At 36.1% G+C, this 16253-nt stretch overlaps 1 protein-coding gene across 4 annotated transcripts in view; it reads right to left on the reverse strand.

Moving 5' to 3' along the window:
• VAV3 (vav guanine nucleotide exchange factor 3) overlaps positions 1–16253 on the reverse strand; it is a 397627-nt gene that overhangs the window by 125970 nt on the left and 255404 nt on the right. For all 4 annotated transcript variants that reach the window (XM_050778810.1, XM_050778804.1, XM_050778785.1 and 1 more), the window contains one exon: positions 94–195. In XM_050778810.1, coding sequence (XP_050634767.1) covers positions 94–195 — 102 coding nt within the window. The remainder of the gene's footprint in view (positions 1–93; positions 196–16253) is intronic.

Consider the following 16253-nt stretch of genomic DNA (forward strand, 5'->3'; position numbering starts at 1 on the left):
TCGAACCTATTGGCTAGAAGGTTAGAAAAGTCTGAAACACTTAGCAATTATAGCAGTTGCTTTAAACTGAAAACCAAGACTGAGCAGGCTTACCTCAGGAGCATCTGGCAGACTTTGCAGGATGTGACTCGAGTGAAGGTGTGCATCTTGAAGTCGTGGAAATTGGAGTCTGCATAGTCTGGCCTTATGTTAGACCTATAAAAAGAATAAAAACAACTTTCTATAGAAAGTTTCATAACAAAGCTGCAATTTAGTCATCTAAACCCTAAATTCATCAAAATGACATCAGGTAGAGATCTGGTTCAAGCAAAATGACTATTAAATGTGCAATGTTTTCTAAGCCAAAAGTATGCTATGCATTAAAATATGTACCAGAATCTGGTTGTGTGGGAACAAGCAACCTGGAAGGGCATAGCAAACTAATCCTCCTCAGAATTGAGCATTCTCAGAGAACTTTAACAAATGGCCACGTAGGTCAACCTGCCTGGAAAAAAAAAAAAAAAAAAACCGCTGGATACTCATGCTATCTGATAGTGCCTTGTCTGTAGCCTTGCAACTGAAATACAAACTAGCAGGTGAGGGTAGGAGGGAGAAGAGGGTCATCTCTAAATAGATCTGTGGACAACATAATGGTCCATAACAAGGAATACAGTAATTTTATAGAAAGTTTGAAAATAAAGCATTAGGGTGATCGTTAAAAAATTCTTAATATTTCACTTTACTCACAATCTAAGTAATAATGAAACAAAATAATTTTACAATTTATTTTATATTTTATGTATATTATATATACAAAAGTTATTTTGCACACCACAAACTAATATTCTTTGTATATTTTCTCTGTGCCAGATACTGTGACAACCATATGACATTCATTACTTCATTTAATCTTCACACCAATCCTAACTGCCTGGCAAGAATAATATCACTAGCTTACTCTAAAGTAAAGCTTACCCTTAAAGAAAATGGCATGATTGGGAACTCTATCTCAGGTCTTTGCTCTTGGCCACTGAAACTATAGCTCAAGGAGGAGATCAGCAACGTTCATATTAACATAATCAAATTTTTGTGCTTAGCAGGTATTTTGAAAACATTTAACTGTTTTTTTTTTTAAACATTATTCTTGGCTTAGCTATTTAGGTTGCTGCAAAAGTAACTGAGGTTTTTGCTATTCTGTTCAGTGGCAAAAGAAGGCAGAAAAATTAGACTGGGATAAGTTAAAGATGGATACAAATCAGGGGTACACCTAGAAAGCTAAAATGATATGCTCCAAGACGTTACACGCAATTTGAGAGATTGTAGGAAAAGCTTGAGATACTGATGAGCCAGGATTTCCGCTTTTATAGAATACAGCAACTCTCAACCACACAGAACCCTGGTGAAATGAAGCATAACACAGGCAGGCGACCAGGCATCAATCTCTGAGGTACCAGGAGAGGCCTTATAAAAAAACATTCGCAAAGGCAATTGGAGTAGCAGGCAGTGATGCAGAAGTGTCAGAGAGGTCAGCCTTCCAATCCATCTGCTGAATATGAGCGTGCTAAAAATGAAATCAAATATTAGTGCCATCTGGGATTTCTCTGCTCTGTGCTTCTGGTGACCTCACTTTTTCGGAAAATGTTCCACTGCATGCTGAGAATTATGGACATTTCCATAGAGGCATTTTTGTGTTACTGATTAAAAATTACAGAGCTTTTCTACAGAAAAGGAGACACAGAGAAAATATAAGGATCTAGAAACAAAACTTTCTTCACATTGTTCAGAAAATAGTTTGATTCTTGAGTTCATAAAGCCATGCATTGAAAACTCCATCAAAACTTGTTTCCTTAGTCAGGAACGGCTGTTGGTTCATTTGTTTCTGAGCATCAAGGTGATAGGGTCATAGATGATTTGTCAAATAAGTTTGAGTCCTGGCAACTCAAAAATTCATCAACCTGGAGTTTTCAAACATGAGTTTGAGGCAGAAATGCATATAAATAAGTTCCAAACAGGTAAGAAGTTAATTTCAAAAATCTGCCTCGGACACAGACGGAACATCCACATGCACACACACAAACATGCCGGAGTTGTGTTTGGACCACCAGTATTTAAAACTTTCACAAACTAAGAATAAGCTGAACTTTCAGAAACAGACAACTGAAAGGGGGAATCACAAAGCTACTAAGACGTTTTACAAAAACAATTATGATGAAAAAGGTTCTGAAAATATTGTTGACAGTAGCTGCCCTATGGGAATAAAGACTTAAAGTGGTAGGTAAAAGAGTAGAGAGAAACTATTAGAATTATTTGAAAACTATAATGGCATATTATTTTTAAAATCTAGAATCAAACACTAAAGAATAGATGTTAATTCTATGACCCCGAAACTGCTGCTGAGGCAGTCAGTACTGAATAAAAAGCATAGGTAAGGACAGGAATCTGAAACTAGACCACCTGGGCTTACATCCTAACTTGCAAATCAGTAGCAGCGTGATCTTAGGCAAGTTAGTGAGTATAAAACAGGAATACTAATAAAGCCAAACTCATCAAGTGATATATGTAACGTGCTTAAAACACTGCCTGACCCATATTTGGTGTTCAATCAATGTTGGCTACAATTTATGAAGTGCTGATTCCAAATCCATATAGTAACAGTGTGATCATGATAGTGCTTTGTGAGTGGTAAAGAGTCCCTTTTTAAGTCTGTGTCCAAGTCCCCAGAGGACACCCATTCTTCTGAGAATCTCCAGCACGACTTATATGCTCAGTGTCCTTGGGACTAGGAATCCATACATAATTATTTAAGTGTAATAAGAAGGTTACTCAAGAGATGACATGTATGAAAAACTCCATGTATGAAACTGTGATCGCTTCAGTTCGCACTGGTATGGCTTCATTCATTCAATGAAGCCATACCAAGTACAAACTGAGGAGATCACACATAGTCCATGGCCTGTGGGGGTGCCGAAACCAAAGATAGTAAGCTGGCTGGATGCGAAGGGTTGGGAAGGTAGATTGCATCAGAAGAAGACAGAAATGTTAGGATTATGGATTTGGAGAAACAAAACATTAAAATGGTCAAGAGGCATTTATTTCACATCTCTAATGTACCAGGCACATCACTAGGCTCTTCGTATACTTTTTCACATTTACTTCTCAGAACAAATCTACAAGGCAGAGTCATTCATCCATTTCATAAGTATTTATTGAGTAACTACCATATGCACAGGCCCTTGGGCAGGAACAGAAAGAAGCCTCCTTCAGCTGGAGCCACATGAGCAAAGAGATGAGATAGGTTGGCAGGGGCCAAGGAAAGAAGTGAGATTTTATACAGGATTGACATCACATTTAACTGAGGAAGAACAAAAAAAAGTTCTGCTGCTACCACATAGAGATTTCCTTATAGTAAGACAAGCGTGGATATAGTAGGACCAATCACGGGGTTGGGTTGTCTATAGATGGGTGCTGAGTGTCAAACAGATTAGTTAACTTGCTCAGTTATGCTAATATACATAAAGAATTCCATTTTAGTAATCTGCCTTAACATATGACCATTTACTTTTGTGAATGTCAATGGAATCTTGTAGATTAATCAAGTGTTCCCATTTCTTTTGCTTCACATAGAACTCATTATGAATATAACTAATCAGGCAATCAAATATTTATAGGGCAAGGAATGTTGACACACTTAGGGCTTCATATAGCTTTACATGTTGTCTTTAGATGTTCTCTTCCTCTTACCTGGCTCCATCACAGGCCCTAAGTTGAACACCCTACTTTCCCCCTAGCCTGGACCTCTTTGTTCTCCAGATATGCATTCCCAACTGCTCCTCAGGCATCTCAAATGCAGCACATTTAAAACTCAATTTCCATGCATTTCCTGACTTATCTGATTCATTTACTCCATCTTCCAACCTGGCAACTTCAAAATCACAATGAATTTTTCCCTCTCCCTCACACCCTCTACATATTCACTTTCTCTTAACCTTTCCTCTGATTCAATTTTTTCTTCCCTGAAATTATGATCAATTTCGGTCAATTCAGGCTTAAAAACACCTCCTCAAAAACTCAGGTTCCATACAAACACATATACACACCTGTACACCACCCTCCACACACACACCCACATACACCCTATCCTATTGGTTTTGTTTCTCTAAAGAATCCTAATATAGACACACTGGAAAATAATGTTAGATAGGTTTACTGGGGGCACTTACCAGAGAAGGAGATGGAAGCAATGCTGAAATTCAGATACGTCAGCCTCCATAACACTATGCAACATCTGATGCCCAGTTAAGTAGACCTCCTAGGCTTTCAGTAACTTTGTACTGACTTAAAGTAGCATTAAAAGTACTTGTAAGTCCGCCTCCCCACTGACCTATGTGGAGGGTGCATCTTCTCCTTTTTCCAGTCTCCTCTTTATAATCATCAAACATTCTAACAGGAAAATTAATGCTAGATATTCATAGCTGATAGACATCAGAAAAATATGCTTTTACTGTAGCATTTTCTTCATTTGTTTTCAAAAGCTGCCTTTCGCCACATTATCAGAAAGATGGAAGAATTAAAGAAAAGATAGAAACATTTTACTAAGCCAAAAAAAAATTTCTTATGTGAAAGAACACTGAAGATAAACATGATTCACTAAATTTCAATTAAATCTCAGAATTTATGTTTACTTACATATATCCTCTCTTTATTGTGAGAAAATATTTAACCTCCGATATGGTTTGGCTGTGTCCCCACCCAAATCTTATCTTGAATTATAGTTCCAATCATCCCCACGTGTTGTGGGAGGGACCAAGTGGAGATAACTGAATCGTGGGGGTGGTTTCCCCCATCCTGTTCTCATGATACTGAGTTATTTCTCATGGGATCTGATGGTTTTATAAGAGGCTTCCTCCTTCACTGGGCACTCATTCTTCTCCTTCCTGCCGCCATGTGAGAAAGGACATGTTTGTCTCCCCTTCTACCATGACTATAAGTTTCCTGAGGCCTCCCCAGCCATGCTGAACTGTGAGTCAATTAACTCTTTTTTTAATAAATTACCCAGTCTCAGGTATGTCTTTATTAGCAGTGTGAGAACAGACTAATACAATATTTTTACAAAAAACTGTAATCGTACTCATAGATATATTTCAGTAGTAAGTATGATAGTGTAGTTAGTAATACCATTAAAATAATAATACATATTATTTTTACAACATACATGCTTAAAATGAACTGTAAATTTTAAAATCCCTATATCATTTTAGTAATATAGTTAGAGAATAAAGGAAGCAAATCCTAGCAAGATGAAATCATCCATAATGATCACGACCAATTACAGAGGAAATAAGATGAGAACCAATTTATGACTTCATGCTGTCTCACGCTCTATCAGTATTAACAATCAAGTATTACCAGTATGGACATTGTGGCAATTATGTAGTATATGTAAAATAGTTTATTTCATCATATTACATTGAAAGTAAAAGTAAGAGAGCTGGAAGCAAATGTCAGTGCTTCAGAAAAAACTATCTGAATGCAACAGGCTTTTTTGTATCAAGAATACATTGTATAAAAATGTATTCACACACATAGCTCTATGTGTGTTGCTAAAATACAAAAAATATACATTTTGGCAAACAGATATCAAATACAGATTACTTATTTGAGAATGTCCTTTAGAAACATGCTAAATAATCTTATTTTTATGTATTATTATTAATACATACAATTATTTTTTCTCCATGATACAAGTTGGATCTCTTCTTGCATCCTTCTATTAACCTCTATTATTTAAGTGGCAATAAATTACAATAAGCATACTACTTAAGTTAATTTTATTTTCCATAGCAAGATTTTAAAATCATTTAAAATAATATGGGTAGTTTATCATCAGGATAGTTAGCTATATCATGACTCTTTTAAATAAGGCTTTTAAAATATGTGTAACAATTTATCACATTAATAAAGAAACAAAAAAATTGGGTTGTCTCAACACATATCAAAAAAGACTTAATAAAACGTATTGTGTGCTTCTAATGAAACTAAATAAACTAGACATTGAGGGATAGTTTCTTACTATGATAAAGAATATCAAACTAAAGATAATAAAAAACATATCTAATACAAAACACTATCACAATTATATTGAAAATAAAGTTTCTGAAGTCAACTATATTTTTCAATATTGTTCTGGAGATCTAATCACTGTAATATGACAAGAAAAATGAATGTGAATGATAAACATTGTAAAAAAGAAGTACACAGAATTTTCATTTGGAGATGACAATATTGGGACTATTGGGAAAAACTAAGAGAAGATACTTAAAAGTGATAAAACTAATGAGAGATGAGGACATCAAGTGGCACCTGAAGAGATCTGTGTGTGAGTTTCTAATGCTCTCTAGCAAAGAAATGTAGTAATGTGTGTAGCATCTGTCTGGAAAAACCTCTTGAGACTCCAACTTCAAAGATTTTGGAGGGACTGGTCACACAGACACTCTCTGCCTACATACTCAGACGCAATATTTTTAAAAATCTCAGAAGGAAGTGAGTGCTCACTATAAATCACATTTTTTTTTAAGTCTAGGCAGATTGGCACAATGAAATTCAGTACCCTTGGTACACCGAATAACCTTATCACTTAGTACCACAGGGAACATTCCAAAGTCAAGTTCTCAGATGACAGCCAAGGACAAGCCAACCCTGCAAGCAAATCCTTCTAAAGATAGCAAATTCAAGCCTGCTATGTTAACAAGTTTCTGCATGAAAATGTCTAAGAAAAATCCTAACATGAAATGTTTAGGTTCTATATAAATAAAGTTTTTAAATTAACTGAGAGAAATAAACACATTCAATAAATTAAAAGCCACATAAGCAAGCTACTAAATAAGAAAATGGAATATTTTATTATAAATACACAACCTCTCTCCAATTTACAAATTTAAAACAATTCCTTTCCTGCAAACCAACACACAAACATACTCTCTCTCTCTCACACACACACACTTATAAATATACAATGAGAATTTTTGAACTTGACAAATGATTATAAAAGATAACTGGAAGATAAATGTGTGAGGATAGTTGGGAAATGTTTTAAACTGTGAATTAGTGTAGAGCAAGCTTGCCAGCCCATGGCCTGCAGGCCACATGTGGCCCAACACAAACTTGTAAACTTTCTTAAAACATTATGAGATTGAGATTTTTTGTGTGATTTTTAAGTTCATCAGCTATCGTCATTGTTAGTGTATTTTATATGTGGCCCAATACAATTCTTCTTCTTCCAACGTCGCCCAGAGAAGCCAAAAGATTGGACACCCCTGTCGTAGAGAGTATATGGGAAGTCACTATAACCTAAGAAATACTAAAATGTTTTTAAAAGTATAGTAATTAAATTTGTATGGGACTGATAACAAAACAGACAGATCAATATAGCAAAACAGGCAGATTAATATAAAATGTAAAAGTCTTGAAGGGGACCAAATATGTGCAAGGACTTGGTATGTGATTTTTGTGGCACTTTATTAGTCTATTCAAAAAAACAAATACTCATTTTAAAAAACTTAGTAATTAATATGTGCCATGCAGTGGGATATGATGATGAACAAAAATAAGTGAAGTCCCTGACTAATGTTGGGTTGTAGGGTGGAAACAGGGAAAAGAACATTTAAATAATTCCACAAACAATCGCGAAACTGCAGCTATGACAAGTGCTACAAAGAAAGATCACGTTAGGAAAACCTGAAACATAGAATATGACCTTGTCAGTGTATTACCACAGAAGGATTTTCCACATAAATAGGTGGAAAGCAAGAGGAAGAATGTCGGGACAGAGGAAAAACAGCAGGTTTAAATATAACTTAAAAGTATATGTCCAGCTTTCTAAAAAGGTTAAGAAAGTTAGATTTCTACCACATTTTTATAACAATATAAAGTTTAGATAAAGATTTATACTATTTGAAGAATATATATTACATGCCTATGATGTGCCACGAACACAGCCAATGACAAGGAGTAAGATCAACAAAACTGCTGCTTTCATGAGGCTTATATTTTGTATTTAAATGTAAAATTTAGATAGGAACCTGATATTTATTTTAAACAAAAAACAAAAATACAAGTATTTGGAGAAAATATTGATAACTACTTACATAATCTTCAAAGGAAATAAAAGCAAACAAAAGATGGCTGGCCTCATTTTCACTTAGAAAAACAAATCCAAAGTTTTATTTAAATAAAAAAAAAACAAAAAGTTAGAGAAAGCAGAAAAATGTTTAGAATATGTATGGTAAAAGATTAATCTCTTTGCAATACACAGTGCTATTGAAAGTCCACAAGAAAAAAATGAACACCCCAATTGGAAAAACAGCAAGAAAATTATCAGGGCAATTTGTTAAAAAACAAAAATAAAAACAATCAATACATAAAACATGTACTAGCAATCAAAAGAAATGTACATTTAAATAACAAGACATAATTTCACGTGTCAAATTGGCCAAAAAAAAGGAAAAGATAAAAGAAAAAAGATACTCTGAAGGGTTTTCATAAAAGGGAAATTATGTGATATATAACCAATGTCTTCAACGACATCCTTATAAATACAACTGTGTGCCTTCCCTTTCTATCCTTTCTTGATTTGAGCCAAGGACATAGTACCAAAGTATTACTCAGTAAAAGTAATTCTATGAGAGGCCTTTCAGGCCTTTCAGGACATATTTCATTTATATATCCTCACTTAAACACTTATCATCTCCTGAAAAGTCAGACATCACGTTCAGGCTAGTCAAATATCTTTTGAATTTAAGAACTAATTATTCTAAACATATGAAATTTAACATTTGTGGCAAATGTTCAAATACTACCTCTAGAAGTATCAGGCCTTATAATTTAGGAGAAATTTATAAAACAAAAAGCCATTATCTTAATAGATGTTCGCTTATACACATTATTTTTCCATCAAAACTAAAGATAAAACAGATAAATACGCAAATCCTGGAGATCAAAGGAGACCTGAAGGTGTTTGAAATAGAAATTGATCTTGTGAGACCAATACTATGATGGACAGGAATCACTCCCCATATAGTCCCCAGCATGCAAGACAGATGATTAAGCTAGCTGGACCATGCACCTAACTTACCAAAGTATTTCTTATTCCCTTAGAATTACCAACTAAACATTAAAGAATATCAGAATAGTCTATCCCAGTTGTTTCTGTCAAGTCATAGGCACTCCTAAAATTTCCAGCTCTGAGAAAGTAATCTTTAACTAAGTAAAGTCTTAGCCAAAAATCTCAAAATAAAACTGATCATTATATACCTCAAAGTTAGACTTTTCCATAAGATACAATCTTTTTTTTTTTTTTTTTTTTTGAGACGGAGTCTCGCTCTGTCGCCCAGGCTGGAGTGCAGTGGCCAGATCTCAGCTCACTGCAAGCTCCGCCTCCCGGGTTCACGCCATTCTCCTGCCTCAGCCTCCCGAGCAGTTGGGACTACAGGCGCCCGCCACCGCGCCTGGCTAGTTTTCTGTATTTTTTAGTAGAGACGGGGTTTCACCGTGTTAGCCAGGATGGTCTCGATCTCCTGACCTCGTGATCCGCCCGTCTCGGCCTCCCAAAGTGCTGGGATTACAGGCTTGAGCCACCGCACCCGGCCTAGATACAATCTTAAAGCACTCATTAAATAGGTTTTTCTTTCTTTCATTAATATGAAAATGTCCAGAATAAAACCCAAGTATTTATTTTTAAAATATCTTATATTGTGAAATTAAATCCTCCAAATAAGTAATTCAGTAAACTATCCTAAATCCTTGTTTTTTCATAATTTGTTCCCATAACACCATAGCATTCTAATTATGCTGCTGGTTATTTGAAAGGGCAAGAAAATGAAAAACAAACAGGTCCTTCAAAAACCAAGTTTAAAGAAAACAGAGGTCAGAAGGGACATCTTCACCTATTCCTAAGGAGTCATAAAAGGAATGAAAACAAAAGAGATTTATAAATCACAACCAAACCTTATTCCTTATATTCCAAATCACATATAGTCTTTTATCTAGGGAAATGAATAAATACTTTCAAAATACTGATAAAAATCAGATCGTGCTTGGCTCTGAAAAACAGTATTTTCTTATCTACTATATATTACACCTCTTTATTTCATTCAACATTGGCTTTATAGTAATTTTAAATATACATCCATCACTGCATTTCAGTGACATTGCAAAGAAATTATTGAATGAAATGTAAAGTCAGTCAAATCTATAATAAATTTAAAGTGGAAAAGATGTCAGACTATCTGTAACTTAGGTTTATGTTTATTACAAACTTAAAGTGTGGCTTTTGGCACAGAAACTATTCTTTCTATTTTTAGTTTCCTCACCAATCAAAGAATTATATCTGCCCTTCCTGCTGTACAAGACCAACATCCAGGAGTGGGAGAAGAGGGATCTCACATTTGTTTAGAACCTGTTCCACCGAGCACTCAAATTTGTTCTGAAGACAACTGAGAACATGTATGTGTGCATTTTCATAAACAAATAGTATTTACTAAACGATGAAAAGCATTACATAAATGCTAGATGCTACTTCTATTACTGTTATCGCTATCAAAAGTGACAAACATTTAGTGGAAAGCTAGAGGCCTCATCAAGGTAGAGAAGTATAAATGATCATCTATCTATTACTATATCCTGAATAAATTGAGATAACGCTTTTCTTCTATTAAGCATGTAATAAATATATTAAAACTTCTCTTGGCTTATAATACACTTAGTCATGCATTCAACAAATTAATTGAGTGCCTATTATGGGACAGTCATTTTCAAATACTGGGAATACAACAGTGAATTTTTCTGGAACCAACAATCATGGTTCTCCAGTTAATTTGAACTATCTTGCTTTGCTTCAATTTTTCCTTTAAAATGTATTATTGTTCATTCTCTTATCACTGAATGGGGGTGGGGAGGTCTCAAAGTTCTGTTTTAAACAGCAACATGTCTCCCACTGTGTCAGCCATTCCATGTAAGAAATCGATTCTAGAGAATTTGGATTATCTCATTCTCTGGTCCAATAAATCTGAACTATAATTCAAACACTGCAGATAACATGAATTAGGAATGCTGAGCTGGCACCGTGAATTTAAGTTGTATCACATTTTAAATTATGTCTGATCATATGAAGTTTGCTGTGGAATTAATGTGTTTTAGAAGCAGATGGAGATGGAGATGGTATTGTTACAAGGTAATATTAGGGAACAAAAGAAAGAAATCTGAAAGGTAATCTGACAAGCTTCGTGAAGTTTTCCTCTTCAAATTCTAAAATGATTATGTACAAAAAAGGGTTTTAAATCAACATTCAATCCTTCAAATATGAAGTCTCAGTATTATATAAAACTCTATGTGCAGAAGCTCAGTATAAACTGACCAGGATTTCAGTAAATTTGGCATGAATCAAGGCCACTATCAACCATCAAAACCAAAAATCACTAGTCAGAAAAAGAACTTTAAAATGTTAAATGTATTTATTAAAGAAAAAGGCATATTCACTATAAACATTATTGTGAACAGCCAGCCAGCCAGTAAAGACTTTTAAAAGTACTTTGGTGGGCTGGGCCACCGTGGTGGCTCATGCCTGTAATCCCAGCACTTTGGGAGGCCGAAGCAGGCAGATCACCTGAGGTTAGGAGATTGAGAGTTTTTAGCACGAAGGTGTTCAATTTTGTCAAGGTCTTTTCTGCATCTATTGAGATAATCATGTGATTTCTGTCATTGGTTCTGTGATGGATTATGTTTATTGATTTGCATATGTTGAACCAGCCTTGCATCCCAGGGATGAAGCCAACTTCATCATGGTGGATAAGCTTTTTGATGTGATGCTGGATTCGGTTTGCCAGTATTTACTGAGGATTTTCACATCGATTTTCATCAGGGATATTGGTCTAAAATTCTCTTTTTTGTTGTGTCTCTGCAGGCTTTGGTATCAGGATGATGTTGGCCTCATAAAATGAGTTAGGGAGGATTCCCTCTTTTTCTATTAATTGGAATAGTTTCAGAAGGAATGGTACCAGCTCCTCCTTTTACCTCTGGTAGAATTTGGCTGTGAATCTCTCTAGTCCTGGACTTTTTTTGGTTTGTAGGCTATTAATTATTGCCTCAATTTCAGAGCCTGTTATTGGTCTATTCAGGGATTCAATGTCTTCCTGGTTTAGTCTTGGGAGGGTGTATGTGTCCAGGAATTTATCCATTTCTTCTAGATTTTCTAGTTTACTTGCTTAGAGGTGTTTATAGTATTCTCTGATAACAGTTTGTATTTCTGTGGGATCAGTGGTGATATCCCCTTTATCATTTTATTGCATCTATTTCATTCTTCTTTATTAGTCTTGCTAGCAGTCTTTCTATTTTGTTGATCTTTTCAAAAAAACCAGCTCCTGGATTCATTGATTTTTTTGAAGGGTCTTTTGTGTCTCTATCTCCTTCAATTCTGCTCTAACTTTAGTTATTTCATGCCTTCTGCTAGCTTTTGAATTTGTTTGTTCTTGCTTCTCTAGGTCTTTTAATTGTGATGTTACAGTGTCGATTTTAGATCTTTCCTGCTCTCTCTTATGGACATTTAGTGCTATAAATTTCCCTCTACACACTGTTTTAAATGTGTCCCAGAGATTCTGGTATGTTGTGTCTTTGTTCTCATTGGTTCCAAAGAACATCTTTCTTCCTTCATTTTGTTATGTACCCAGCAGTCATTCAGGAGTAGCTTGTTCAGTTTCCATGTAGTTGTGCGGTTTTGAGTGAGTTTCTTAATTATCAGTTCTAATTTGACTGCACTGTGGTCTGAGAGACAATTTGTTGTGATTTCTATTCTTTTACATTTGCTGAGGAGTGTTTTACTCCCAACTATGTGGTCAATTTTGGAATAAGTGCGATGTGGTGCTGAGAAGAATGTATATTCTGTTGACTTGGGGTGGAGAGTTCTGTAGATGCCTATAAGGTTAGCTTGGTGCATTGCTGAGTCCAAGTCCTGGATATCCTTGTTAACCTTCTATCTCACTGGTGTAATATTGACAGTGGGGTGTTAAAGTTGTGTGGGAATCTAAGCTTCTTTGTAGGTCTCTAAGGAATTGCTTTATGAATCTGGGTGCTCCTGTATTGGGTGCACAAATATTTAGGATAGTTAGCTCTTCTTTTTGAATTGATCCCCTTTACCTTTATGTAATGGCTTTGTCTCTTTTGATCTTTGTTGGTTTAAAGTCTGTTTTATTGATGGAACGTATCTCAAAATAATAAGAGTTATTTATGACAAACCCACAGTCAGTATCATACTGAATGGGCAAAAACTGGAAGCATTCCCTTTGAAAACTGCCACAAGACAGGGATGCCTTCTCTCACCTTCCTATTCAACATAGTGTTGGAAGTTCTGGCCTGGGCAGTCAGGCAAGAGAAAGAAAGAAAGGGTATTCAATTAGGAAAAGAGGAAGTCAATTTGTCCCTGTTTGCAGATGACATGACTGTATATTTAGAAAACCCCATTGTCTCAACCCAAAATGTCCTTAAGCTGATAAGCAACTTCAGCAAAGTCTCAGGATACAAAATCAATGTGCAAAAATCACAAGCATTCCTATACACCAATAACAGACAAACAGAGAGCCAAATCATGAGTGAACTCCCATTCACAATTGCTACAAAGAGAATAAAATACCTAGGAATCCAACTTACAAGAGATGTGAAGGACACCTTCAAGGAGGACTACAAACCACTGCTCAATGAAATAAAAGAGGACACAAACAAATGGAAGAACATTACATGCTCATGGATAGGAAGAATCAATATTGTGAAAATGGCCATACTGCCCAAGGTAATTTACAGGTTCAATGCCATCCCCATCAAGCTACCAATGACTTTCTTCACAGAATTGGAAAAAACTACTTTAAAGTTCATATGGAACCAAAAAAGACCCCGCATTGCCAAGACAATCCTAAGCCTAAAGAACAAAGCTGGAGGCATCATGCTACCTGAGTTCAAACTATACTACAAAACGACAGTAACCAAAACAGCATGGTCCTGGCACCAAAACAGAGATATAGACCAATGGAACAGAACAGAGTCCTCAGAAAAAACACCACACATCTATAACCATCTGATCTTTGACAAATCTGACAAAAAGAAGAAATGGGGAAAGGATTCCCTATTTAATAAATGGTGCTGGGAAAACTAGCTAGCCATATGTAGAAAGCCGAAACTGGATCCCTTCCTTATGCCTTATACAAAAATTAATTCAAGATGGATTAAAGACTTAAATGTTAGACCTACAACCATAAAAAACCTAGAAGAAAACCTAGGTAATACCATTCAGGACATAGGCATGGGCAAGGACTTCATGACTAAAACACCAAAAGCAACTGCCACAAAAGCCAAAATTGACAAATGGGATCTAATTAAACTAAAGAGCTTCTGCACAGTGAAAGAAACCACCATCAGAGTGAACAGGCAACCTATAGAACGGGAGAAAATTTTTGCAATCTACCTATCTGACAAAGGGCTAATATCCAGAATCTACAAAGAACTTAAATAAATTTACAAGAGAAAATCAAACGACCCCATCAAAAAGTGGGCAAAGGATATGAACAGACATTTTTCTTTTTTTTCATTATTATACTTTATGTTCTAGGGTACATGTGCACAATGCGCAGGTTTGTTACATATGCATACATGTGCCATGTTGGTGTGCTACACCCATTAACTCGTCATTTACATTAGGTATATCTCCTAATGCTATCCGCCCTCTCCCCCAACCCCACAACAGGCCTTGGTGTGTGATGTTCCCCTTCCTGTGTCCAAGTGTTCTCATTGTTCATTTCCCATCTATGAGTGAGAACATGTGGTGTTTGGTTTTTGAACAGACACTTTTCAAAAGAAGACATTTATGCAGCCAACAGACACATGAAAAAATGCTCATTATCACTGGTCATCAGAGAAATGTAAATCAAAACCACAATAAGATACCATCTCACACCAGTTAAAATGGTGATCATTACAAAGCCAGGAAACAACGGGTGCTGGAGAGGATGTGGAGAAACAGGAACACTTTTACACTGTTGGTGGGACTGTAAACTAGTTCAACCATAGTGGAAGACAGTGTAGCGATTCCTCAAGGATCTAAAACTAGAAATACCATTTGACCCAGCCATCCCATTATTGGGTATATACCCAAAGGATTATAAATCATGCTACTATAAAGACACATGCATACGTATGTTTATTGTGGCACTATTCACAATAGCAAAGACTTGGACTCAACCCAAATGTCCATCAATGATAGACTGGATTAAGAAAATGTGGCACATATACACCATGGAATACTATGCAGCCACAAAAAAAGGATGAGTTCATGTCCTTTGTAGGGACATGGATGAAGCTGGAAACCATCATTCTGAGCAAACTATCACAAGGACAGAAAACCAAACACCACATGTTCTCACTCATAGGTGGGAACTGAACAATGAGAACACTTGGACACAAGGCAGGGAATGTCACACACTGGGGCCTGTCGTGGGGTGGGGGGATGGGGCAGGGATTGCAATAGGAGAAATACCTAACATAAGTGAGGAGTTAATGGGTGTAGCAAACCAACACAGCACATGTATATGTATGTAACAAACCTGCACATTGTGCACATGTACCCTAGAACTTAAAGTATAATAAAAATGAAATACAATAAAAAATTAGCCATGTATGGTGGCACATGCCTGAAGTGCCAGCTACTTGAGAGGCTGAGGTGAGAGGATCACTTGAGCCCAGGATATTGAGGCTGCAGTGAGCTGTGATCATGCCACTGCACTCCAGCCTGGGTGACAAAGCGAGACATTGTCTCAAAAACAAATAAATAAATAAAAGCTCCATCTGTTAATATTGCTTGAAAAAAAAAATGGAGTTGGAGACCAGTCTTACTAACATTGAAAAACCTCATCTCCACTAAAAATATAAAATTAGACAGGTGGTGCGTTCCTATAATCCCAGGTACTAGAGAGGCTGAGGTAGGAGAATCACTTGAACCCAGGAGGCAGTGGATGCAGTGAGCTGAGATCACACCACTGCACTCCAGCCTGGGCAGCAAGAGCACAACTTCATCTCAAGAAAAAAGTGCAGTGCTTTTGTAACATTCTAGGCCCAGTGGGACTTACAGGTTATGAAGATACATGTCCTCTACAAGCCTGCCATAAAGTTGAAGAGATAAGACTCACATACATCAACAATCTGTGAAGGAGCTAAGAACTTGAGCAGGACTTGGGGAGCCA

The sequence above is a fragment of the Macaca thibetana genome, chromosome 1, assembly GCF_024542745.1.
Source record: "Macaca thibetana thibetana isolate TM-01 chromosome 1, ASM2454274v1, whole genome shotgun sequence".
Classification (NCBI taxonomy): Eukaryota; Metazoa; Chordata; class Mammalia; order Primates; family Cercopithecidae; genus Macaca; species Macaca thibetana.